Consider the following 25,207-nt stretch of genomic DNA (forward strand, 5'->3'; position numbering starts at 1 on the left):
CAGTGGATCCTAGTCCTGACATTGCCACCGACTTACTGTTGACCCAACTGTATGGCCTTGGGGGAATTACTTAGCTTTCACAAGCTGTATTTATTCCATTCCTCACTCATACAATGACTTTGTAAAGATACGATTATACCCATTGAGAGAGTTAAATAGAATAAAGCTTATTCTGATTTGAGTATAAAGACAGTGTTTTATGGCACATGTTTAAGATCATTGTCCCACCTCACTCTCTTGCCTGGTCTTCTTCGTATTTCACAACAGCTGACTCATTTATGGCTACTCTGGGGGAACAATGGAGCGGAAACCGTGGGTTCTAGTCCTAATGTTACCATTCACTCGCTGCTGAGTAATGTTCACCTAGTATTGATTGAACACCCCACCATGTGTCCAACACATGCTTACTATTATCTATTCCTCATAAAATCCAAAAGGCATGTGCATCATTTTTCAGATGAAGCAGCTCTAGAGGAGTACAAGTCAACAGAACTTCTGCAGTGATGGAAACATGCTATAGCTACACTGTTCAGGGTGGAGGCACACGCCGCAGCTGGGCAGTAAGCACTTGGAATACGGCTACTGTGACTGAGGCACTGAATTTTTCATTTTATTTAATTTTAAATAATTTCCATTTGAGTAGCCTCATGTGACTATTGGCTACTGTATTCAACAGTGCAACTCTAGAGATTGCTGAGCGAGCATTCAAGTGTAAGACAAAACTGAGACTGTTATGGGCTGAATTGTCTCCCCAAATTCATATGTTGAAGTCCTAACCCCCGGCACCTCAGAATGACACTGTATTTGAAGATAGAGCCTTTAAAAGTAAAATGAGGTCATATGACTGGGCCCTAATCCAACATGTCTGGTAGCCTTATAAAAAGAGACTAGAACACAGACACACCCGGCAGAGGACCACCTGAACACATGTGAAGCAAATGGCCATCTACAACACAAGGAGAGAGGCCTCAGAAGAAAGCAACCCTGCTGATCTTAGACGGCTAGCTCCAGGATTGTGAGTAAATAAATGTCTGCTGTTTAAGCCACCCAGTGTATGGTATTTGTTATGGCAGTTCTAGCAAACTAATACAAAGACCTTCTCACTTATGTGAGATTCTAGTTCACTTACAACTGACTTTCTCAGTGAATTCATCAAGAATGCATTCTGTCACTCATACACAAACAACACAACACACAGAGTTAAAAAGTAAGATATAAAAAATATATAAGAAACAGAGTTAAATGAAGAAAACAATAAAATTTATAATTAGATTTCAATAACTACTGATGCATAATGAACAAAACTAATTACAACCTAGAAATAAAATCCCAGATGATCTACACATGGGAGGTAATGGCCAGGTATGTAATTGCAAGGTCAAGGTGAAGGAAGAGGTGAGGTGGTGATGGCAAAAGTGTGCTGAGGTTCTTACAAGTTTCTTATCTCATAGAAGAAACATAATATGGCTACCAGGTAAATCTAAATCTATCTATCTATTTATGCATTAGTTTTTATGTTAGAGGAAGAGAATCATTTCTAAGTCATAAAAGAAAAACACGACAAGGAAAATTGTTAAATCTAATAAAAGTCCAGAAGTAAAAACAAACATTATTAAAAAAAAACATAAAATAAAATGAAAGGAATAAGTCCATATATATAAAAAAAATCACAATAAATGTGACTGGACTAAAGTATCCTTTTAAAAGATGACTCAAGTTATGTAAAACCCAAAATATTGTCACATGTTAACTCTGAGAAGGAGAGTAGGATTGTGGGAGGGCACTTTTACAGTTTACCCTAAATACATCTTTATCGTTTAGTCTTTCACAATAAAAATGCATTCCTGTGTTACTTGTATAACTAGAAAATATTTTTTTTTAAAGGTCAGAAACATTAGAGTCAAACCCAGATTTTCTGGCTCCAGAAATAATTCTGCTATACACACTGCATTTACCTTTACATGAACTAAATCCCTTCTTTGGGCTTTAATATCTGTAATGATAAAATGAAAGTTGTGGGCTACATTTGTGACTTCCAAATTTCTCAAAGAAGTATTTTAGAAGCCACTTTCGGCGTTCAGAGAAAGGCTATGTGAGTAGACCACCTATTTATTATAGTAGACCACCCATTTATTTCAAGCAGTGAAGTTCCTCTTTTATTTGCTTTTATACTGATGTTCCATTTAAAATTATTTATAGAAAACAGTATTATCATTCTAAAAAAACACATGAAAGTTTGAAAGCTGCTATTCTAGAAGACTTCTAAAGTTCCTTCTAACCTTAACATTTTAGGGTACTCACCATTTCCCCATTTCTACAACAAATGCACTTCTGCATGAAAACAGACTAGGGAAATCTCATATTAGGTTTTGCTGTGTCCATATTTGTAAGATAACCACAACCTTCTTTACAGTGAAATATTCCATCACTCAACCAACTGCTTTGTGATCATGTAACAAGCAAGCTAATATGGCTGATATGAAGGGCTGGATTTCATACCCGTCTCAGTTGGGTATTACCTACACCTAACCTCAACATCTAGGTCAACACTAGTGGAAAGTGCCTTCCCCTAAGAGACAGATAATCTGAATTTCCATCTGAGACCTGCCAAGACTCAACGTCTGGCCTTGAGCAAGTTAGGTACCTCAGTTTCCTCAGCCATAATGTGAAGAACTGGTCTCTTAAGTCTCTGAACTTTTTGGCAGCTGTCAAATTCTATAAATCATGAGTCCTTGCTGCTTGATCGAAAAATATGTGCACTTCAGACAAAGAGAAATTAGACCTCCAAAAAAAATGTGGGTTCACAGAGATTTATCAAGACTTGTCATAAATAGGATGCACAGCCATGTTAAATTCTTAAGTAGAAAAAGATAACAAAGTAACTCAAACCCTTGGAGAGAAAGCTTTTCTTCATTGGAAAGCCGGCCATGAAGTGACAGGACCCTAACGATTAGCTGACCTTTTCTTCCCAAGCTGCTTTGAAGAGATTATCTAAGTATCATTTCAGACAACCATCACTCTTATTTTTAGCTCTGAGTTTTCTTCACGAGCGCAGTGACCTGTGTCTCAGAGTTCCAAAGGGCTCCCAGATATGGTTCATGATTCATGTGCAGGTACCCTGCATTGACTTCCAGGAAGGTCAGGGGAATAGGAGCCTGGAAAAATGATTTTAGGTGTAAAATCTTCCTTTGCTCTTGTTCCTGTTCCACCACTTGGTCAGAAATGCACACTCCACAATTGATCCCTTGGTGCCAAAGGCGATTGGCAATTAAAACAGAAGCCAAGCAATACTGCTCTCCAAGGGCCTCGCAGCTGGTGTGGGGGGATCGACACTCAAGGCTTGGTCACAGGCTATTTTCAGCCTCTGATAGCAGTTGTGTTACTCATGTCTCATTCACCCTCTCCCCTCGGCCTCCCTCCCTTCCCTCTGCAGGCCAAGGCTGGTGACGGCCCCCATATATTTAAAGAGGACGTGAGCCCCCTTATGCAGCTGAGCCGACAGAGACCGCACAGGCAGGTGAGTGGAGCGAAGCCGGCACTGGGACTGGGGGTGGGCTGGCCTCGTGACCAGCTGGGATTAGGAAGGGTCCCATAGGGTAAGGATGTGTTTCACATTCTAAGTACCAGCATCCACTCCGGTTCTGTGTGAGGAGGCTCAAGTTATGTTCGAGTCTGGTGTGGACCTAGTTGTCTAGAACATTCCTAAATGGTAGATTAGCATTTGGGGACTCAAGGAAAACTCATGGAGAATGAGTAAGGGATTATTTTTGGTCTAAAACCATTTTCATGGTGGAATAATGTTTCTTATCATCTTAGTCAAAAGACCTACGTTCTAGTCCTAGGACTACATAATGGAAGGATGCATGACTGTGAGAAAGTTCCTGCCCTCAGGGTCTTGGTCTCCTCTGCAAGGATCGATGTGGACATGGTGACATTTTTCTAAACTGTAAAGCACTGCGCAGTTACAAAGTGGTTGCAACAGACACAATACCTCAGAAGCCAGCTTTCCAATGCTCAAAATGCAAGGATTTGCTCTTTTCAAAAGGTGTGGGTGAATGACTCCGGTTTCTATAGTTCACATCACCCTGTCTCGCACATAGGTAATACTCAATGGAGTTGTTGATTTAAAATTGATTTTTCTATGCCAAGGATGTTCAGCAACAGGCTTGCTTTTAATAATATGAAACTAATCAAAACAAGACCCAAAAAAGACATTTCTGTATTGAAAACCCATTAAAAGCTCTGTTTACTGGGAAGATAATTCCTACCTGGGGCTGAAGTGTGATTCCCAGTGTTTCCTCTAGGTTTCAGTAAAAGATTTTCTTTTTCTTTTTTCTTTTCTTTTTCTTTTTTTTTTTTAACATCCCAGTGAATGACAGGCATGAATGAGACTGAGAATAAGAAGTGGTTTTAAACAATAGTCTGGATGAAGATGTTGCCCTAAGATCAAAGTCACCGCCTCCAATTTCTGTTCCCTTCAATGAGCTGGGGCAGTGACACCCCAAGAAAGAGGGGTTGGGGAACAGGTCTGAGGAACCTTGTCTCTCTGCAGTACAGTTCAGTGCAATGCGATGAGCTTGTACTGACCATCTCCTGTGTTGGAGCTGGGAGGAAAAAGAGGCAGCATGAACGCAGGGAAGGGTGGGCATCGACATGGAAAGGGCAAGAAGATAGGGACAGCCTGTGTCCTCTGTTTCCTTTAGGGACTGAATCTTTTATTTATTTTTTTTTTAATTTTTTTGGGGGTACACCAGGTTCAATCAACTGTTTTTATACACATATCCCCATATTCCCTCCCTTCCTTGACGCTCCCCCCTCGAGTCCCCCCCACCCTCCCTGCCCCAGTCCTCTAAGGCATCTTCCATCCTTGAGTCGGACTCCCTTTGTTATACAACAACTTAGGGACTGAATCTTAATGCTGTACATCCAGCTCATCACAATCTATGTAAAACTGCTTTATGACCCAGAAAATGCTAGGGATTCTTCTGGCTTGGCTTTGGTTCCATTCTGAACAACTCAGTCATTAAAATGAGCCCCGGCTGCTGGCAGGGAGTAGAGCTGACCCCCAGGCTCAGCACCCTCTCAGCCAGGCAGACAGGTGCTCTGCAGACCCCACACATAGGCCATCCATTGGAGATCGGGGAGGCAGGCCAGGGGGCAGGGGGGAGAGAGAGAAGGAAGGAGCAAGCAGGGTGCTTCTATAGGCAAATTGCCACAGTCCTCTTGGAAGAAGTGGAGACAGACTCGGTAGAATATAAACTCAGAAATCCTGGGAACTTGAAGAAGAAAATAGAAGAAATGAAGAGCATCAGTTGTGGAGGCAGTTCAAATTCTAGCTCTGAACGTCACTTCTCTGAGTTTCCACTTCTGAACAGTAAAATGAAAGTAAGGCCCAAAGGGATTTGTTAGAATCAAATGGGATAAAGTATAAGAAAGTACTTTGTAAGTTTAATAAAACTGTACAAACATTCAGGGCCTTGGAGAAAAGGCACAGGGCCAAACCCGATGGGCTGCAGGAGGCTTTCCTGCTAAGTACATACATGATGATAAAAGTCTAGAGGTCAGAGCAAATAGCAAGCTGACCAGGAGTTAGAAGATGATTAATTTGTTTTACAAGACGAAGGACACAGACAAGGAATATAATACACAGGAAATACAACTCCTGAGGCAGGCAGACTTCCAATTATAAGTGTGCCGCTCCGATGTCCGGGAATACTATATCCAGGGTTGGGCTTCACGACCAAAGAGAAGTGGGATGCCTTTAAATGTGAAAAACTGCAGCTCTTCAACACAATGAAGGAAAGCAGGAGAAGAGACAATAATTGTCTTATTATCGGGGCCAAAGAGGATGGAAGCTTTTCACAGACCTCATCATGGAAAAGGGTGGATCATGATTTGTTGGTTGTTTACTGCCCTGTGCAGGCACAGAACAAAATTAGCCTATTTAACTGTCGCCGAAAGTTCTGCAGGCAGTCACTTTTCAGAGGAAGTAACGAAAGTTCAAAGAAGCAAAGTAATTACTCAGGGTCACACGGCTAGGAAGTGGCAGAGCCAGGATGTAAACTGGAGTGCAATGTGGTCTTTAAAAACAAATTATCAAGATAAAACAAAGTGAGTTTCTGAGAGTAAAAGTTGGCCACACCTCAGAGATAATTTCAGGAAAGATATAATATGACTCGTGCGTTACAGCCTTAGTTTAAGGGACAGGCATGTCTACTCTGTCTGAATTTTAAAGGGATGAGAGCCGGGTTTATTTCTGTGCTGGGATTAAGCGACCTATGCTTCCCAGGCTTTGTGAAAGGGCCTCTGGAAGGAGGACTTCATAAATCTGTTCAGAAGCTTAGGAGGAAGCCATTGACCTTGAGTGTCCTACACGGGCGCGCTGCAGGCCGTGGTCTTCCTGGGCCACAGGGACTGTTTGGGCTCACTGCTTCCCTTCAAAGTCCAGAGCACCAGAGAGGTCAGCTGGTGGGATAGGCACAAGAGCTGTCAAAGTGAGCATGCAGGTACCTGGGGCGCCAGGTACCCTGACTCCCCTGCTAGGAGGCTGACTCTCTCCCGGCCTGGCTGTGTCTGTTCCTGGGTACAGCACACTCTCGAGGCTCACAGAGTTGGTTCACTGTCTGAAGAGAATGGCCATGGAGAAGAAGTGGGAAAGATTTACTTGTTCTAAGAAAACAGATTTTAAAACTGAAGATAAAATAATAACATTAACAGTAATAATGAAAGCAACTAAAATGATTAAACACGTGCTATGTGTAAGCACTTTATATACAGTATTTTCACTATCATTATTGTCTTATTTAACTGAAACCAACCTTCTACGACAAGTCTTCTCATCCTCTCTTTATTTGCGTGACAATACTGGGCTTAAAGATTTTGAGTAATTTGCCCAAGGTTAAACAGATAGTGTTTTTTGAACCCTGACTTGGTTCTTTCCAAAGCCTATACTTTCCCACTATGTCATGTCATCTGTTTCACCTAAGACTAGAGAAGAGGCGGTGTTTGAGAGGACACACCACTGGGCACCTTGTCTGCAAGGTGAGGTTCCAGTCACCGATCAGATCCCTAAACCTGTCTCGGGGCTTGAAGGACCCCTGAAGGGGCTTCACTACGTTGCAGCCACTTGGACATCCATCCCCTGCCAAGCTAAATTAATAGTGCGAGAGAACTCTTCAGCCCCAAAGGAGCCCTTTCCATGTGTGAAGAGCACTGACTCTTAGAAAGTCCTTTATTTTACTGAATTGAGTTCCATCTCCCTGTTACTCCCACCATAAGCACTCTCTCTGTCCCATGGAGAGACAGTGAAAGTTTGCTTAATGGAGGTGCTGACCCTCATCCCCTCTCCAGTGTGTTGTAAGCAGGGACATGGGACACAGAACCAGCTTAACTGAGGTCTGAATTGTGGTTCTGCCACCCACTAGTGGTGGGACCTCAGACAAGTCACTTAAGCTCTCTGAGTCTCAGTTTTCTCATCTGCAAAATGGGGATTGCAAAATTTGCTCCACAGAGCTGTTGTATTTAAGGATAGTATATATAAAGCAACTGACACACAGTAAACAATAAATAGTTGCTAATGTTACCATAAGAACATAGCTTTGGAGTCAGAGCGACCTAAGTTCCAACCTAGCCATGTGACACATCCTAGCTATGTGACCCTGGGCAATGTAATTTCCCTAAGATTTCATGTCTCCATCTCTAAAGTGAATGTTGTAACAGCACCTACCTTGAAGAGCTGATGTGAAGACTAAATGAGATTTGCCACAGGGCCCGGCCCAAGAGCTGGGCTCCAGACACTTTGGTTTCAATAAAATAACATTATTATATTAGTAACGATTATGATTATCACTTAGATTCCAGACATGTGTTTCTATGATCCAAAATCTTTGCCTCAGTCAATGTAGACAACTTAACTCACTATGTGGAATCAGGCACCTAATAGGACAACCAACACTGAGATGAAAATGGCATTGTCACTGGAGTCTCTGCTCAAAGCCATGGCCTAATGTTCCCTCCCTGGTTCTTTAATGAACCCGTAAAAAAGAAGAAATGGAATCCCTGAGCACACATTTCTTCTACCCCGTCCACTTTGGCCCTGAGGTATCACCTTTCAGCTCCATAGATGGAAGTTAAAAAAAGAAAAAGAGAGAATTGGATTAGGAAGAATGTGCCTAAGATATACAGTACAGTTATACTTTTAAAAATTCAGACTGATAAGTGACAACTTAGAGTTATTGCAGAACTTGTTAGCTCTTACATTTTATAATACTCTGCAGTTTACCAAATGATTTGACAAACTTGAACTACTACCATCCTCCAAGCAATAGTAAAATAGATGGGACTATTATGCCTGTTTGAAAGAGAGGATATTGAAGTTCAGAGAGCCTGCATGGTTTTCCCAGATCACACAGCTTCAAAGAGGCAAACCAGCTAGAACTCTGGCCTCCTGCCTCTGGTTTACAGCCTTCTCCAGCCCCCATTACAGCACATTCCCAGTATAATCTCTTCCACAGCATTATTCGTTAAGAAATCCACCCAAGTAGTCTCTCACTGGGATCTGGGTTTCCAAAAGTCTGGAGCCCATGCTCTCTCTAGTTGACAAAGCAGGGTCCTAGCTGGCATTCTGTTTCATCTTCCTAAATCCCAGACTGTCCCCATTTCAATTCTGACCCATGGCTTTGTCTGTGACAACACAGACAACCAACACTGAGATGAAAACGGCATTGTCGTCTTGGGGACTGGCCCAGGGAGTAGTGCCAGGTGATGTGATGGAGACTGTGATCCAGGTGACAAATGGGGATGAGTGACGGGCAAGCCTATATTTGGTGTCCCACCTTCAATGACCCTTGCCTGTGCCAGGCAACGCTGATAAACAAATGGCCCATCCCTTGGTATCTTGCCAGCATAAACTCGCATTCCAGGCCAGGATAGGGGAGTGTTGAGACACAGGAATTCCAAAGCAATGCGGGAGGCTGAAAAGGTTAGATACGTAAGCCAGGACCTAAATGTGCTTTCACATTATAGTGACTTAATTAGCAGATGGGTGCTATTTGAATAACCTGAAATAAAGTGGGTAACAATAACTTACCTTTGAACAGCTTCTCAATGCTGCTTTGAATTCCATCATCTTTCCATGACCTTCACAATGATCCTGTAAGAGCAGGACATAATGTTATCATCATTTTTCACTCATGTTCAAGGCTGCAAGGTCAAGATTAGAACCTGTGTCTTCCAATTCAGGATGTTTTACAACACACTCTGCCTTTTGGCCTTTGAGCGTCTGAAGAAATCAGAGATGTCTTCTGTGTTAAGCCCCCATAACTACATTTCCATCTTTAGAAGTGGAACTGAGCACCTGTTTAATTGAATGTTTATGCATTTCTATTTTGAGTTTCAAGTTCTAATAAATGAATGTCAGATATTTATGATCACTTAAAAACAACCTGTGCCAGGCTCCATTACCTTGTGAATAAGCTATTATCTGTAATCTTATACTCACTTTGAAAAGTATCAAGTGTAGACAATTGCTGAATACACACACACACATATCCCCCTAAGAGGCATATCTTTCTCCCATTAACTTGCAGGACATGCCAATGAAATCGCCATTGAAGATTTAAAATGAGAAATTTGACCTGGGGTTGTTTTCACTGAAACTTTTCACATCATTAATTTCACAAGTGTCATTGTCACTTTCCTGGATATATATTACATTTCTCCTCTATTTTATATTATGTTGAAACTCAGGATCGAAATGAACATGAGCAAAATTAAGCAATTCTACCCTTTTCCAAAAAATGTATCATCTTTAGTCAGAGAAGGATGGATCTTGGAAAAAGAATTTGGCTAAAAAACTACCCCCAGATGTCTATTTTCTATGCCTCATCTCATTTGTACATGAGGTGGCAATCTTGAAAATCTATTCTGCCCCTGAAATTAAAAAATAAACAATTTGGGCTCTCTTAAGTTCCCCATGCCTTTCTGTGTGGTCTTTGCTCTGCCAGAAATGTCGCTTTTCTCTGTCTGGTGAACTTTTCTTCATCCTTCAAAACCCATTTAGGTGTGATGTTTTCTGTGATCCTCCAACAACTCACTGCTTTCCTCTCCAGTCTAAATGTGGGTAGCCATTCCCTCCTTTGAGTTTGCATAGCACGTCTCACAGGACTCCTCTCTGGTAAAGAGTATTCTGGTTCCTACCTATCTTCCTCACTAGAATGTAGGCTTCTCAAGGCAGGGGACAGGACACAAATTACCTGTTTTTGTAAGCTTTCCTCTCCTTGATCCCCTACCAAATAATTAGTGCAGTGTCTGACACATGATAGGTAGGTAATTAATGCATGGTGATTAAATGAATGAATGAATGAATGAATGCAGACTTGATCCCAAGCCTTTCAATTCAAAATCCATTACTCTTACCCCTAAACAACCTGAAGTATAGAAATAGTAGCACTAAATGTTTTCTTTAAAAAAAACTTATTTTCTAAGATTTTACTGAATAAAAAGAAGAGCCTGCTTCTCTGAAAAGAAGGGTGGGATGTTCCTGGCTAACCTAACCTGTTTTTGGAAGCAAGAAAAGCTCCTTGCAGGACATTTAGGTGGAGAGTTTCCCTTTTGTCCTAGTATTGGTTTCCACGGTCTGTTTGCTATTTACCTTCTGTTTCTTAGCAAAACCTGTCTTTGCTGCGAGACTGGGAGACACAATCCGGACCAGGTGACCCAGGAGGCTTAGTGTTAATCGCCAACTATTATAAGAAGGTGACTGGCTTCCCAGAAGGGAAAGAGAAGGTCAGAGGCAGCCACTTGGAATGGTCTGATAGTGCTTGGTGTCCATGACAAGATGACACACCAGGCTTTTTAGAAACCAAAGGATCCCAGAGAAAATTCAGGGCCCCTGGGACTGGCAGGATTTCAGAGATCTCACTGAGTATTGACAGCTTATTTTAGTTCTGCTCTGGGGAAACTGAAAACTGAACTCACACTTACAGACACAGAAGGAAAGAGAAAAAAAAGTTTCTTGATGTCCCTCCTTGCCTACTATCTCAAACATAATTCTCTAGTGAGGAGACAAAGATGGCCTGGGGCTGGCTCTCAGCATCTCCTGGCACCAGAGGGCGCTTGAGGGGGCGGGAGGACTCACAGCAGCATCACCTGGCTCCTGTGCTCACACCCGAGCTCTGACAAGTACCTGCCCACACATGCTCTCAACAGCACTGTGAAGCAGCAAGGAAAAGAATGACTCTCTTCATAGAATAGGTAGGAAAACAGATGTAAAGAGAAGCTATGCAATTCATCTCAATGCACACGGCAAGCTGCCAGTAGCCTTGAAAGCAGGAGGTAGGTTTCCAAACCACTGATCTAGTGTGGTGCCAACATAGCTCATTTCCTGGGCAATGATATATATTTTTTAAAGTTTACTTGTTTATTTTTAGCTGCATTGGGTCTTTGTTGCTGAGCACGGGCTTTCTCTAGCTGTGGCGAGTGAGGGCTACTCTTTGTTGCGGTGCCCGGGCTTCTCATTGTGGTGGTTTCTCTGGTTGTGGAGCACAGGCTCTAGGCATCCGGGCTTCGGTAGCTGTGGCTCACGGGCTCTAAAGCACAGGCTCAGTAGTTGTGGTGCATGGGCTTATTTGCTCCGCAGCTCGTGGGATCTTCCCAGCCCAGGGCTCGAACCCGTGTCCACTGGATTGGCAGGCGGGCTCTTAACCACTGCGCCACCAGGGAAGTCCAATGATATTTCTTAAAAAGGAATTAATGGATAGATGAAATAAGCCTGATACATTTTTATCAGCAAGATTAGCTAAGGCTTTGCTAACCAGAGGGTGGTGCACTCCTAGCAGCACCAGCCCTGCCTGGAGTCCTAGAAATGCAGAATTTCCTGCCTCTCCCCAGATCTACCAAACCAGAATCTGCATCTTAACAAGATCTGAGGTGACTCAAGAAGCACGGAGCTAGATGAGAATACCATTTTCATAGGTTATTCCCACTTCTGATGGAACAATTTTTAAAACTCTATATGGGAGAAAATAATAATACTGAATATTCGCATACAATTTCAGATACACAAAACTAGCTTATTCACTCCTTCTGAGAACGCTGTGAGATACACAGGTGCAGGGGCTATTGAAATTTAACAAAAGAGGAAACTGAGTCCCAAAGCAGTAAAGTGACTTGCTCAGAGCTTGCTCTGAGTGTCTGAGCTTATCCAATGACTTATGCACAGTAATCATTTGCTGAGTGAATGAATGAACCACCAACAAACTGGGGCTGGATCCGGGTCCTCAGACCACAGCACTACTGGGGATTGGTTCACTCTTTTTTTTTTTGGCTGAACTTTTTTTTAAAGAACTTTTACTGAGATATAATTGACACACAATAAACTGCATATATTTAAAGTGTACAAGTTGATATTTTTTTCTTATTAGTAATGTATATATGGCAATCCCAATCTCCCAATTCATCCCCCCATCTCCACCCCACACCTCCACTTTCCCCACTTGGTGTCCATATGTTTGTTCTCTACATCTGTGTCTCTATTTCTGCCTTGCAAACCAGTTGATCTGTACCATTTTTCTATATTCCACATACATGCATTAATATATGATATTTGTATTTCTGACTTCACTGTGTATGACAGTCTCTAGGTCCATGCATGTCTCTACAAATGTCCCAATTTTAATCCTTTTTACGGCTGAGTAATATTCCATTGTATATATGTACCACATCTTCTTTATCCATTCATCTGCTGATGGACATTTAGGTGCTCCCATGACCTGGCTATTGTAAATAGTGCTGCAATGAACATTGGGATGTATGTGTCTTTTTGAATTATGGTTTTCTTTGGGCATATGGTAACTCTATTTTTAGTTTTTCAAGGAACCTCCATACTGTTCTCCATAGTGGCTGTATCAATTTACATTCTCACCAACAGTGCAAGAGGGTTCCCTTTTCTCCACATCCTCTCCAGCATTTACTGTTTGTAGATTTTCTGATGACGCCCATTCTAACTGATGTGAGGTGATACCTCATTGTAGTTTTGATTTTCATTTCTCTAATAATTAGTGATGTTGAGCAGCTTTTCATGTGCCTCTTAGCCATCTGTATGTCTTCTTCAGAGAAATGCCTATTTAGATCTTCTGCCCATTTTTTGATTGGGTTGTTTGCTTTTTTGATATCAAGCTGCATAAACTTTATATATTTTGGAGATTAATCCTTTGTTGATTCATTTGCAAATATTTTCCATTCTGAGGGTTGTCTTTTCGTCTTGCTTATAGTTTCCTTTGCTGTGCAAAAGCTTTTAAGTTTCATTAGGTCCCACTTACTTATCACTGTTTTTATTTCCATTACTCTAGATTGATCACCCTTGAGGCCACCTAAATTTAGGGTATTTGCTTTATAACCTGTTAGGCTTGACCTTGCTCAGAGAGTCTTCAAGATGCCAAACTGGGGCGGAGGAGCGAAATGTGGAGCCTGTGAAAAGACAGTCTACCACGCAGAAGAAATCCAGTGCAATGGAAGGAGTTTCCACAAGACCTGTTTCCACTGCAGTGAGTTGGGTGAACCCCATGACGGCCCCTTAGCCTCCGGGGGGCATTTCAGAATTCACATTTAGTCAAAGATACTGTGTATCACTAGTTCTCAGAGTATGGTCCTGGGACCAGCAACATCAGCCTCCCCTGGGAACTTATTAGAAATATCACTTTGGGGCCCCACCTAAAGAAGGGATGGTGCTCTCCTGAGCTCCCCCTCTCCAACCACTTGCCCAGCTCAGAGGCTGTTTCCCTGCAGCTCAACGTCAGAACAAGCTCCCAGTGGCGAAAACCCTGACCCAGTGGTGACATTTACAAAGTGTGACTTGGCAGAGAAAGGAAGCCATCACTTAGCTGCAGCCAGGATGGACTTGGCTCGATGTGTGGTCCCCACGGGCCAGCTGTCACTGAAGCCAGCTGTAACTGGTCTTTCCTAAGAAAGAATCTGTGTCAGGCTGGGGGGCAACATGTGACAATTCTGGAAGGGTTGGAAAGGGAAGAGTTTGGGGTACCATCAGTTTGATAAGGGAATATTTACCATCCTTTGATGGACACAGTTTCACAAATGTCAAAACTAGGTGGACATTTAAAACCCTGTGGTCCACCTGGGAGTCAGGCTCTACCCAACTCATGTGACTCCGGACAAGTCATTTCTCATCTCCAAGCCTGGGTCACAGGCATCTGCAACAGAGCCAGGAGCAGAGTCTGTACCTTCGGACTCCCACTCCAGTCTCTTCAACACTCGACTGCATCCTAGAGTTTCCTAGCAGCTCAATCCTATCTTAGGAGAGCAGTTCTGTTTTGGCCACTTACCTTCTTTGCTTCCCTCCAGTAGGTCTGGCTTAAGGGTTAGCTTTACCTTAAGATGCGCCCTTCCCCCCATCCTGCCCCACTCACCCCCATACTTCAGCCCAGCAGCCCCAAGGCATCATGCTGCCGCAAACTGTTTCACACACAACTTCAAGGGCTGGGCTCCATCTGTTAGGGCATGGAGACACTTCATCCTCCAGAAATAGTAATGTTTTATCTTCTGCAGGAGTTTCCATTATCCCTTACCTCCCACAACAAACATAATTCTCCCCAAGGAACAGGGGAAAACACTGCTGTGAGTGATCGGGTTGGCGGGTTTACTAATGCTTTAGGTTTTAATGATGCATAATTATTTTTAAGTCATCATACACATCCTTCAGATCCACCATTATCATCACAATGATCAGAAGTCAGTGCTCAAGAGAGTTCGTTCCATAACCCTCTGGCTTTTGTCCAAAAATAGCTAGTGTTCTTTAAAAGAGTGGGGGTAAGGAATATTGGAAAGAACGCTGGAGTAAACATGACTAGGGTTTGAGTCAGCTCTGCCATGCACTTTAACTGTGTGACCTTGGGTAAGTCACCATTGTGAGCCTCAATCTCCCCATTTATACAACAGAGATGGTTATACCTGCCGCACAAGTTGTTATCAGAGGAAAGCTGCGGTTCTTCATCTGAAATCCAGTTTTCTAGGCCTTTATTCTCCTTTCATCAACTTGGATGTCTGAGTGGGAACAGGCAATGATAGGGACACTTCCCATGGTGAGGGGTGTCTTGTCTTTCCCAGGTAGCAGGAGGATGCCCTGATTAATGGAGCCATGTAGAAAGGGTGTGAGCGTTTGCTCGTACATCTCTTTGAACTCTTGGATGTTCTCCTTAGAACTCGTGGGTGGGCTGGGGGTCTGAGCAGTACAGGTTTCTACAGTGGTGGACAGAAGGACCCTGAAGAGAAGCACCCTTTTCTACAGCATCATCACAAGACTGGCCCGTCCACAGCTCACCCTGCAGTTGCTGGAAATAGAGTTTGGAGAGGCAGAGTCTACCTTAGCTTGTCCGCTGGCCAGTGCTCTCCAAATTTCTAGACAAATCTTAATCCCCCTACCAACACTATCCAAGAGAAATATCATGCAAGCCACACATGGAAACTTAAATTTTCTAGAAAATTTGAAAATTTTTCTATTTTTAAAAAGGTAAAAATAAACAGGTGAAATTAATTTTTAAAAAACAACCTAATATTTCAAAAAAATTACAATTTCAACATATCATCAACATACACATTATTACATCATGTGGCGGGCGAGTGGCTACGGTATCACACAGCACAGCTATGCTGCGCCTGTGTGTGAAAGCTGGTCAGAAGGCAGGGAGTGGCTATAGAACTGGCCAGGACAAGACAAGGCACAGGCAGTGCTAGAGTGATGGGAATGAGCACTGAAGTAGGAGTCAAAGGATCTGAGACCAGTCATGGCTCTGCAATTCACTGCTGTATCATCGTGGACAAGTCCCTAATCTTCATTCACACATGTGTGTGTGCACTCGCCCACTCACTCAACAAATGTTTACAGAGGACTAACTCTGGGCTAGGCTCTGTGCTATGTTCTGGGGACATTAAAACAGTGCTGCCCTCAAAGAACTCAGTCTAGAACATAAATGAATGTCCAACAAGCTGTTCTGGAGATTAAAAACTGACAGCAACAGGAAGAGCAGAGACAGGTATATACCTTATCTGCTCAAATACAAGGCAATTTCCCCCCAAAATTATTTCTCATAAAAAGGGTTTGCCTTGGCTTCAGAGTCTTATAAACTCTTTCATGCTATAGGACAGTCTTTCAATTACTTTATTTAAACTTTTTTTTAACAGAAATTCTTAACACACACAATACTGACGTAATTGTTAAATGAACTTCCATACGCCTGTTGCCCCAGCCACATAACCACCAGCTTCTGGCCAATCCTACCTCATCTACAACCTTATCGTCTTCTCCCACTCTTGTATTCAATTACCTACCTTTTTTTTTTTTTTTTTTTTAATAAATTACCATTTGAGAAATGCACATTAGCCTGAAATAACCTCATTCAAAGCTGGATTGCTTATAGAGGTCATTTGATAGAACTGGTTTTTTTAAAAGGAGGCAAATAAATTGAGTATACATGGATTATTATTCCTGGGGATATGACCTCACTATTATAAGCACTGAGTATCATCAACAGCAATCTTTAAGGATCATCATTACAAAGCGATACGGCAAGGTATTAAGCAGCGGAGAGCCTACGTACTTTTTAAAGCTGCCCTAATATTATTGCTAATAGGTACTTCTTGTTGAGATACAATTTGCAGGTGACAGCTTCCTGCTCCAGCAAACAGGCCTGCCTCTCAAAGACACAGACAGAAGTGGGGATGAGCTGCTCCGGAGAGCTGGGTCAGCTGCTCAGAAAGACACTGTTGAGAAGGGAGATGCTGATGTTGAAGATGCAGAGGAATAACTTGGATACAATTGTTTCCTGAGTTTGTGTCAGATTAGAAAAAAGTGTCATCTCCAAATCAATATATGTTGATTTATATTACTAAATATTATAAGTGGGTATTTGACACTTTCATTTACATCCTTAAATGTTTGTTTATTCAAGTTGGCAAAAAAATGTTTTCTATTAATAGAAAATTTTAATCAATAGATTTTCTATTCATCTTCTCTTTGGAAAAATAGGGGATTGCCTTATATACTATGCATAATGTGTACACATAGCATGTGTCTAATGACTATACTAAGGTAAAGTATGGGGGACACTTTACATTAGGTGATATATGGTAACCAAGGGGCTTGGGCCAATATAAGCCTAAGAGCAGGTCTACCCCTTCATTACCTCTCCTGCTTCCAGAACTGGATCAAAAGAAGTCTCAGCCGTAATTATCTCCTTGAATATTACACTGCTCTCCATTTTAAGTAGAGAAACTGCTTAATGATGATTCTGATTCAGAAAAAAATAAGTTCCTCCTCTGCCTCAGCCCCTCACCCCCTACTCACCCCTACACATATACACTCACACTTTCCAATGTCATTTGGGGTGAGACACTCAGGAATGCAGGTTGTTCCCATTCAGGAATAATATTCTTAGCTGGTTGGAGACCACACACCAAGTTCCAGTCCTGGCTTCCACCTCTTTCTAGCTGGGTACCTCTGAAAACATTACTTCCCTTCTCTGTGCTCCAATTTCCTCATCCGTGAAACAGGACTGCCTTGGAATGTATGACTCAGGACAGATGCTCTGGTCAGGCATCAAAGTTGTGTTCTTGGCTGGGGGGCCCCTCGTGCTGGGCCCCTTGGCCCCAATCAGGGCATTGGGGGTGCAGGGAAGGGGAGAGAACTCAACCCCAACCCCTTGACCCTCCTTTCCTTGGCAGTGGCCTGCAGGAAGGCTCTGGACAGCACCACAGTGGCAGCTCACGAGTCAGAGATCTACTGTAAGGTCTGCTACGGGCGCAGGTATGGCCCCAAGGGGATCGGGTATGGACAAGGCGCCGGATGCCTCAGCACGGACACGGGTGAACACCTGGGCCTCCAGTTCCAACAGTGAGTTACTGCCCCGCTTCCCCCAGCAAGCAGGGCCCCAGCTATCAGGATAGTTCATTCTGTTCCCATGGCAACGCTTTCTGGAAGTGGGAGAATGGACTCCATTGTTGACTTGCCAACAATAGGAATACTCAGTCTGACCAAGTTCTGACAATGTGTCATCCCTCTGAAGACTCTCTTTAAATTATCTGCCTTTCTAAAGGGCAATTACGTTACACCATGGTCTTGGTTTGCATGTCAAGAGAAAACCCAGAATGTACAGATGTTCTATTGTTTGACCTTTGCAAAGCTGCATGGAGTCTCTTTTCTTCCCCTTTGAGCATTTCTGTGTAAATCACATAAATATGGCAGGGACGCAATGGCCATTCTCTGTGTGCTTGTCGCTGAAAGATTTCTTCCCTTGGGTTGTAAGATGACTAATGTCCACATCGCAGGGGGTAGTGGGTCTAGGGGGTGAGCTGTGCCTCAGGATTAAACAATTACGACTTTCTATGGGTCTCCCTGGCTGCCTGTTGCCAATGCAGTTTGCAGTTTCCCCAACATTATCTTATCCAGTGGGATTTCACACTGTACCACCTCCATCTACCAGTCTGTTTGACTTGATGATCATGCTGACCTCCCGCCCAAAACTGAGTATATAGACTGACAGTCACTGGCCTGCAGCTGCTGTCTGGCCAGCTGGTAACCGGGCTCAGCTCTGCGCCAGGACTGGCAGAAAAGCCCAGCCCAACTGAGGCTGTGTCCCCCAGAGGACAGTGAGAGCATCTGAAGAGTCATCTGGTCCCTTCCAAAGAGAGTAGCCCCTGGTAGAGCCTGGAAAAGTGCAGGGATGTGTGATTAGTCATTTAAATTTTTCTCATTACTCAATCCCAACTGGAGATGCTATTTAAAAAAGAAAGATGATTGCATTCTCTGCCTCACATTACCCAAAGCCGACTCTTCTACGTTAGGGCTTTCCTGTGGTGCTGCACAGACAGCAAGTCTGGAGACCTGGGTTTCATCCTGGCTCCACCAGTTATGAGCTGCTGACCTTGGGCAGTTACCCCTCTGGCCCTTGCTCTCCTCCAGCCCTGCCTACTTTCGAGGGTTATGGTGAGGCTCAAATGATAAATGTAGAAGGAAACACCAAAAGATATGGAAACACAGGGTTATTATTGTGCCTCTATCTTAGACATTGCTCTCAAGAGGACAGGTGACCTTTGGATGCACGGTGACAATTTGAACTGTGACGAGCATCAGCTCACTGGACTATAGTTTGTTTAGTATCAACTGTCAAGATCCCATCTTGCCCTGTACTATTTTTACTCATTTTGGAAAGCAGAGCCATGGGTTTCAAGATGGTACAGAAAACCCTAAATGAACAAGCACAGCAATAACAATACACCAAGGGCAATTATACAAGCTAACATACATGGAGCACTTGCTAAGTGCTTTACCACAAAAAGGAAAAATGCAAATGAATTCTGGCTAACATTCTTTACCCCTTACAACAGGCAGGCACTGTTCTAAGTGCTTTACTCTTGTGGCTTCATTTAAACTTCTCAACGACCCTTGTAAGAAGGCACTATGACTATCCCCACTCTCCAGATGAGGAGTCTAAGGCACAGAGAAGCTAAGTAACTTGCGCAAAGTCACACAGCTAGTACTCTTTGCCAGTGGAAGTCTACAGGTTTCATTCATTTGTCAATTTTCACCAGGTCATCCCCAAAGCCAGCACGCTCAGCCACCACCAGCAACCCTTCCAAGTTCACTGCGAAGTTTGGAGAGTCGGAGAAGTGCCCTCGATGCGGAAAGTCAGTCTATGCTGCTGAGAAGGTGATGGGAGGTGGCAAGGTAAGGACTTCTATATGAGTCAGATGAGATGTGTTCACCTCTACTGGATACACTGGGAGCAATGAGAGAAGAAAGTAGGAACTGCAGGCAGGTGGAGGCCACACCTTCCTTAGCTCCCAGGAACCACTTAGAAGCCCTCCATCCTCACCCACTTTCCTGGGCTGTGACTGTCACCCCACAGTGCCCTAGGAAACGAACTGGTGGAATTTGATGCAATAAGCATTAACCCACTAGGAGAAAGGCACCCAGCTAGGAGCTCTGAAGATACAAAGGCACACAAGCTCCCCTGTCCTCAGTGTCCACTTTCCTTCCAGAAAAGTGTCAGCCCTGGGAGCCGTCATGACTGCATAACTCAGCCTGCTATTGGCATCACACTGATGCACAGGCCAAATTCCCCACAGCAGCGAGAAGCACCCTCGCTCACAAACGTCCTGGCAATAGCGAGAGTCATCCAGTGTTTGAGACAGTAACGCACACTTGTCTATAAGCTCCAGTTTCAGGCTTGAAGCCAGGGTGTTCACCAAAGGATTTAAGCCTGAAGAAAAACAAAAATCCTGTTTATACTAAATAGGGGGAGGAAGGCCATGGAGAGTGTCTGACTCCAAATATAGGGGCAGTCTCCACCCAGGAATGGCCATTTAAACACAGGTAGGCTGTGCCTGGGAGACGCACAGATACGCAGAAGGCAGGCAGTCTTCTGGATGATCCCAGCCATGCAGCTCTCTTCTATCAGAAATACAGGGAGAGCATCAAAAAGGCTACAAATAGGGGCTTCCTAGGTGGCGCAGTGGTTGAGAATCCGCCTGCCAATGCAGGGGACATGGGTTCGATCCCTGCTCCAGAAGGATCCCACATGCCACGGAGCAACTAAGCCCATGTGCCACCACTGAGCCTGTGCTTTAGAGCCCGTGAGCCACAACTATTGAGCCCATGTGCTGCAACTACTGAAGCCCACGCACCTAGAGCCCATCCTCTGCAACAAGAGAAGCCACGGCAATGAGGAGCCCACGCACCACAACGAAGAGTAGCCCCCACTCACCGCAACTAAAAAGAAAGCCCACGCACAGCAAAAAAGACCCAACACAGCCAATAAAATAAATACATACATAAATAAATAAATTTATAAAAGAAAAAAAGGCTATAAATAATAAACGCTGGAGAGGGTGTAGAGAGAAGGGATCCCTCCCACACGGCTGGCAGGAATGTAAACTGTGCAGCCACTATGGAGAACAGTATGGAGGTTCCTTAAAAAACTAAAAATAGGGTTACCATATGATCCAGCAATCCCATTCCTGGGTATATATCTGGAAAAGATGAAAATAAGTCAAAAAGATACATGCACCCCAATGTTCAGAGCAGCACTATTTACAATAGCCAAGACAAAGGAAGCAACCTAAATGTCTATCAACAGAGAAATGGAAAAAGAATGTGGTGTATAGGGACTTCCCTGGCGGTCCAGTGGTTAAGACTCTGTGCTTGCGCTGCAGAGGGCATGGGTTCGATCCCTGGTTGGGAAACAAACTAAGATCCTGCATGCCGTGCAGCCAGGGGGGGGAAAAATGTGGTGTATATATATGTGTGTGTGCTATATATGTGTGTGTGACTCTCTCTCTCTCTCTCACACACACACACACACACAGGAATATTACTCAGCCATAAAAAAGAATGAAATAATGTCATTTGCAGCAACATGGATGGACCTAGAGATGATCATACTTAGTGAGGGAGGCCAAAGACAAATATGATATCACTTATACGTGGAATCTAAAAAAAATGATACAAATGAAATTATTTACAAAACAGAAAACAAACTTATGGTTACCAAAGGGGAAGTAGGGGAGGGGATAAATTCGGAGTTGGGGTTAATGTATACACACTACTATATATAAAGTAGATAAACAACAAGGACGCACTGTATATCACAGGGAACTATATTCAATATCTTGTAATAACTTATAATGAAAGAATCTGGAAAAGTATATATATATCACTTTGCTATACATTTGAAACTAACACAACACTATAAATCAACTATACTTCAATTAAAAAAAATACACAGAGAGTTAAACAGGCTGAATTTCCTGGATGATTGCCCATTTCTTCCCCGTTTTTCTTTTTTCATTTTATATTCAATGTTACCCACTGCCTCAAGTCGAAGTTCACTTCCCTCTCTTCAGTTTGTTTTTTGATCTTCTAGAAAGAGGAAGCCCTAGTCTATTTAGTCTGTTCTAGAGGAATACACATGGAAATCGCCTTGATATATTCATTTTTAGGGGTTCTAAGAATCACTGGTCAAACCCATAGCCAGAATAATTATTCTGGGGGGCAGATTAGGTGAGTGAAGGGTTAAGAGAAGGGCACTCCTTTATATGCTGCTGGTCAGGGGACTTACAGAAATAAATGTCCTGCCTGCCCTATTAAATATCCAACTGCCCTGCTCTCCTGTGCCCCACAGCCTTGGCACAAGACCTGTTTTCGCTGCGCCATCTGTGGGAAGAGTCTAGAGTCCACCAATGTCACTGACAAAGATGGGGAACTTTATTGCAAAGGTGAGTGGTTCTAGAGACTCTCTTGAGATGTTTTCCCAGGAAGGGTTCTTAGGAGGGGAAGTTGTGTCCCTGGTGAGAGGCGTGTGTCTGCCTGGAGGCATGGTTTCTCAGCCTGAGCCGGATGTGAGCTCTGGGGATGCGAAGCAAAGCCACCTAAGGGAAAGTAACCTCCTGTCTGACCCAGCTCTGGTCCTCTCTATAGAGGCATCTGGGGGGACCTGATACTTATTGATGCTCAGTGGATCAGGGCAGCTGGGCATCTGTGGGGAGAGAGGACAAGGAAGAAGCAGTGTCCTGACTGGCCTTGGAAGCAGCTTTAGGTCTGGACAAAAACTGGACATCACATTCCCTTCCAAAAACCTGAACACTCTTCCCACTGGACTGGCAGATAGGAGTGATTTGGGGGGGAAGGGTAGGGATGAACTCCGTTTGGCCTCTCCTGAATTGATCAAGACACCTCTATCTCCTTCCTTCCTCCCTCCCTTGCTCTCTCCCTCCTTCCTTTCTGACATTTCTGGTTCTGATGTTGCACATCACTTAGTGATCACAGAGAGAGAACTGACAAGCTGGTTTGCCCTCTGGTCCTCACAGCTCTGCCCCTAATTTCCTCCATCATCCCTTTGTCTTGCAGAGAGGAATAGAGGCTTAGCTCCTTCCTGATGCTACGAAGAGGAAAGGATGCTTTAGGGCCAAGGCAATGTGTCCTCACCCTCAGAGCCCCTCCTAGGCCTATTCTGTCTCTCAGCGGGCTCCTCCCACGCTTTCACTCAATGATGGTGTCTCGGGATCTCCGAATGTGTGCATTAGAGTTGGGGACGGGCAAGGGGGAGGACATTACTAATAAAGGCTGTAGATGGCCCAGCTTCTCCCAGGGTGAGATAGGATGGAAACTGATGCACTATCTGACAGGGGCTGCCTTCTCCTGACAGCAGAGGATACCGAGGGTCCTCAGCATTTACAGGCCATAAAACTCTAAAATGCTGCTGTAGCCAGTAGTGAGATCAATCTACAGAGAAGTAATTGCATTCCCAAATGCTACAAGCTCTAGTAGACGACACTACACAATGCAGAGCACACAAAGGGGCAAGTGATCGGCTGGAAGTGTTTGGGAAAGCTTCTTAGAAGACAAGCTTCCTCTGGGCCTTGAAGGGTGAATGTGGGTTTGGGAGGAGGTGTTCCAGGAACAGGGAGCAGTGAGTGTGAAGGCACCAGGGCTGGGAAGTCGTGGCTCATTCCAGGAACTGCGAGTAGTTATGTGTACCTGGAGTGCAGGGAGGGAGGCAGAGGCAGGAGATGGCAGGCAGGAGGGGATGAGGCTGGGCAGGCAACCGGCAGCCAGATTATGTCGACTTAAATGAGAAAACGTCTCTGAACACACTTAGGGAAGTGCAAAGAAGTATAAACAGTTTTATTGGCAGATCTAAAATAAATATACTTCAGTGTGTTTAAATGTATTTATAATTAACTTATAAACACACTTGTCAAAAGGATGCCTCTCCCAGGTAAAAAGACTGTGCTCAGACAGAGGAAACGGAAATGATGGTGCTGACCGACCCATTCTCTCCCCTGCCCTTTTCTCTCATTCACAGTTTGCTACGCCAAAAATTTTGGCCCTACAGGTATTGGGTTTGGGGGCCTTACACATCAAGTGGAAAAGAAAGAGTGAAAAGTACACCATTTCTCAGGTCTCTCATCAGCCTAAAGCATTTGCCAAGTAATCCTGCCCAGATGGAAACCCCTCCCCAAACATCCTTTCGTTGGTAGTTGGACAGTATTTCTTTTCAGAAGTGATCACAGTCTTTACCTGAAGCTAGAAGAGATCCTTGGAAGAAAATTATTAAAAGTCTAATCTGTAACAAATGCTTTATTATTTATGATACCTGGGGTGGAAGAGGCCATAAATAAAAATTTAAGTGGTACCTTGTATGTCTCTGGATCTTTTCTTTCGAATAGGCGGAAATTTTCAAAAAACACAGAGAGAGAGTTTTAAAAAAAATTGTGCAAAGGATGTAATGAATTTTGGTGTCAACTGAGGAAGGAGTGAGGAGGAGGTGGCGGCAGGCAAAGGGAAGCCGTCTTCTAGAATCCGTTGGTTAAGCTTCTTTCTAGTTAGCGTAATGGAGAAGAAACAGGGCGTTTCGGAGGAAACAGACAACATGGTGGCAAATTCTAAAAGGAAAATCAAACTAATACAACTGCTGAAGAGCTGATCCTTCTGTCCTCATCATGGGCTTTGTAATATCACACACTTCGTGAAAACTCAGAAGTGGCAACAAAATGTGGAGTTTGCTTCTGTGTCACAAACAATGTGGGGATGATTTTCTTTTATTCTGGGACAATTCCCTAAGGTTTAGCAATTTTCTTAAAACTTCTGCTCCATCAAACTGCCAGGCTCACAAATGAAATGCAGCCAATTAAAAATGTCTTCCTCTGCCTCCTCAGCAAGTGCTCCACGGCTCAAGCGTGTGTATATTCTTGCCTCTGCTTTTAACAACCACACCATTTCTCCCATCACCATGCAATCCTCAATTACTTGCAGAAAATAAAAGCAAATGAAAACCTATGGACAAAAATTATGACACCTAGGCTAAACCATGGGTTTTTCTATGCTCCAAGTCCCAAGGATGCGTTCTTTAAAGTGAGCATTTATTTAGGGTTGCTTACTTGCTGTCAAGGACAAGGCCTTGCACTGACTTCATTATTTATCCATTTATTTTTTGATGCTCAAAATGCAATTACATCTAATCATTTTCTCTCTCTGATTGGCATTAATAGAACGGTTCAGAAAACAAACAAAAAACCAGCTGGCAGAGGTTGTGTCCCATTCCACTTTCAAAGAGATAATGTACAAGTATGCTTTACTCGCCTAGAGACTCTTGCTGGGGTAATTCAGCCACTGTGGTCCACTCAAACAGCCTGAGGA

The 25,207-nt window shown here is 43.5% G+C and overlaps 1 protein-coding gene across 2 annotated transcripts; it reads left to right on the top strand.

The window, feature by feature from the left end:
- Positions 1-3,398: 3,398 nt before the first annotated feature.
- CSRP3 (cysteine and glycine rich protein 3) lies at positions 3,399-24,198 on the top strand. 2 transcript variants are annotated; one of them, XM_057750125.1, is made up of 6 exons: positions 3,399-3,517; positions 13,350-13,544; positions 17,734-17,902; positions 19,600-19,735; positions 22,191-22,284; positions 23,874-24,198. In XM_057750125.1, exons 2-6 carry the CDS (start codon positions 13,433-13,435, stop codon positions 23,948-23,950), a joined length of 588 nt encoding a protein of 195 aa, XP_057606108.1. In that variant the 5' UTR covers positions 3,399-3,517; positions 13,350-13,432; the 3' UTR covers positions 23,951-24,198. The 2 variants fall into 2 exon arrangements, with proteins under 2 accessions (XP_057606108.1, XP_057606107.1); XM_057750124.1 differs by having other exon boundaries at positions 13,405-13,544.
- The last annotated feature ends 1,009 nt before the right edge of the window (positions 24,199-25,207 follow it).

This window comes from Hippopotamus amphibius, chromosome 9 (assembly GCF_030028045.1).
Source record: "Hippopotamus amphibius kiboko isolate mHipAmp2 chromosome 9, mHipAmp2.hap2, whole genome shotgun sequence".
Classification (NCBI taxonomy): Eukaryota; Metazoa; Chordata; class Mammalia; order Artiodactyla; family Hippopotamidae; genus Hippopotamus; species Hippopotamus amphibius.

Coding starts and splice junctions, on each gene's coding strand:
- CSRP3 (XM_057750125.1), top strand. CDS start 13,433: ATGCCAAACTGGGGCGGAGGAGCGAAATGTGGAGCCTGTGAAAAGACA. Junction 17,903..19,599: donor CTGGGCCTCCAGTTCCAACA/GTGAGTTACTGC, acceptor AATTTTCACCAG/GTCATCCCCAAAGCCAGCAC. Junction 19,736..22,190: donor AGGTGATGGGAGGTGGCAAG/GTAAGGACTTCT, acceptor TGTGCCCCACAG/CCTTGGCACAAGACCTGTTT.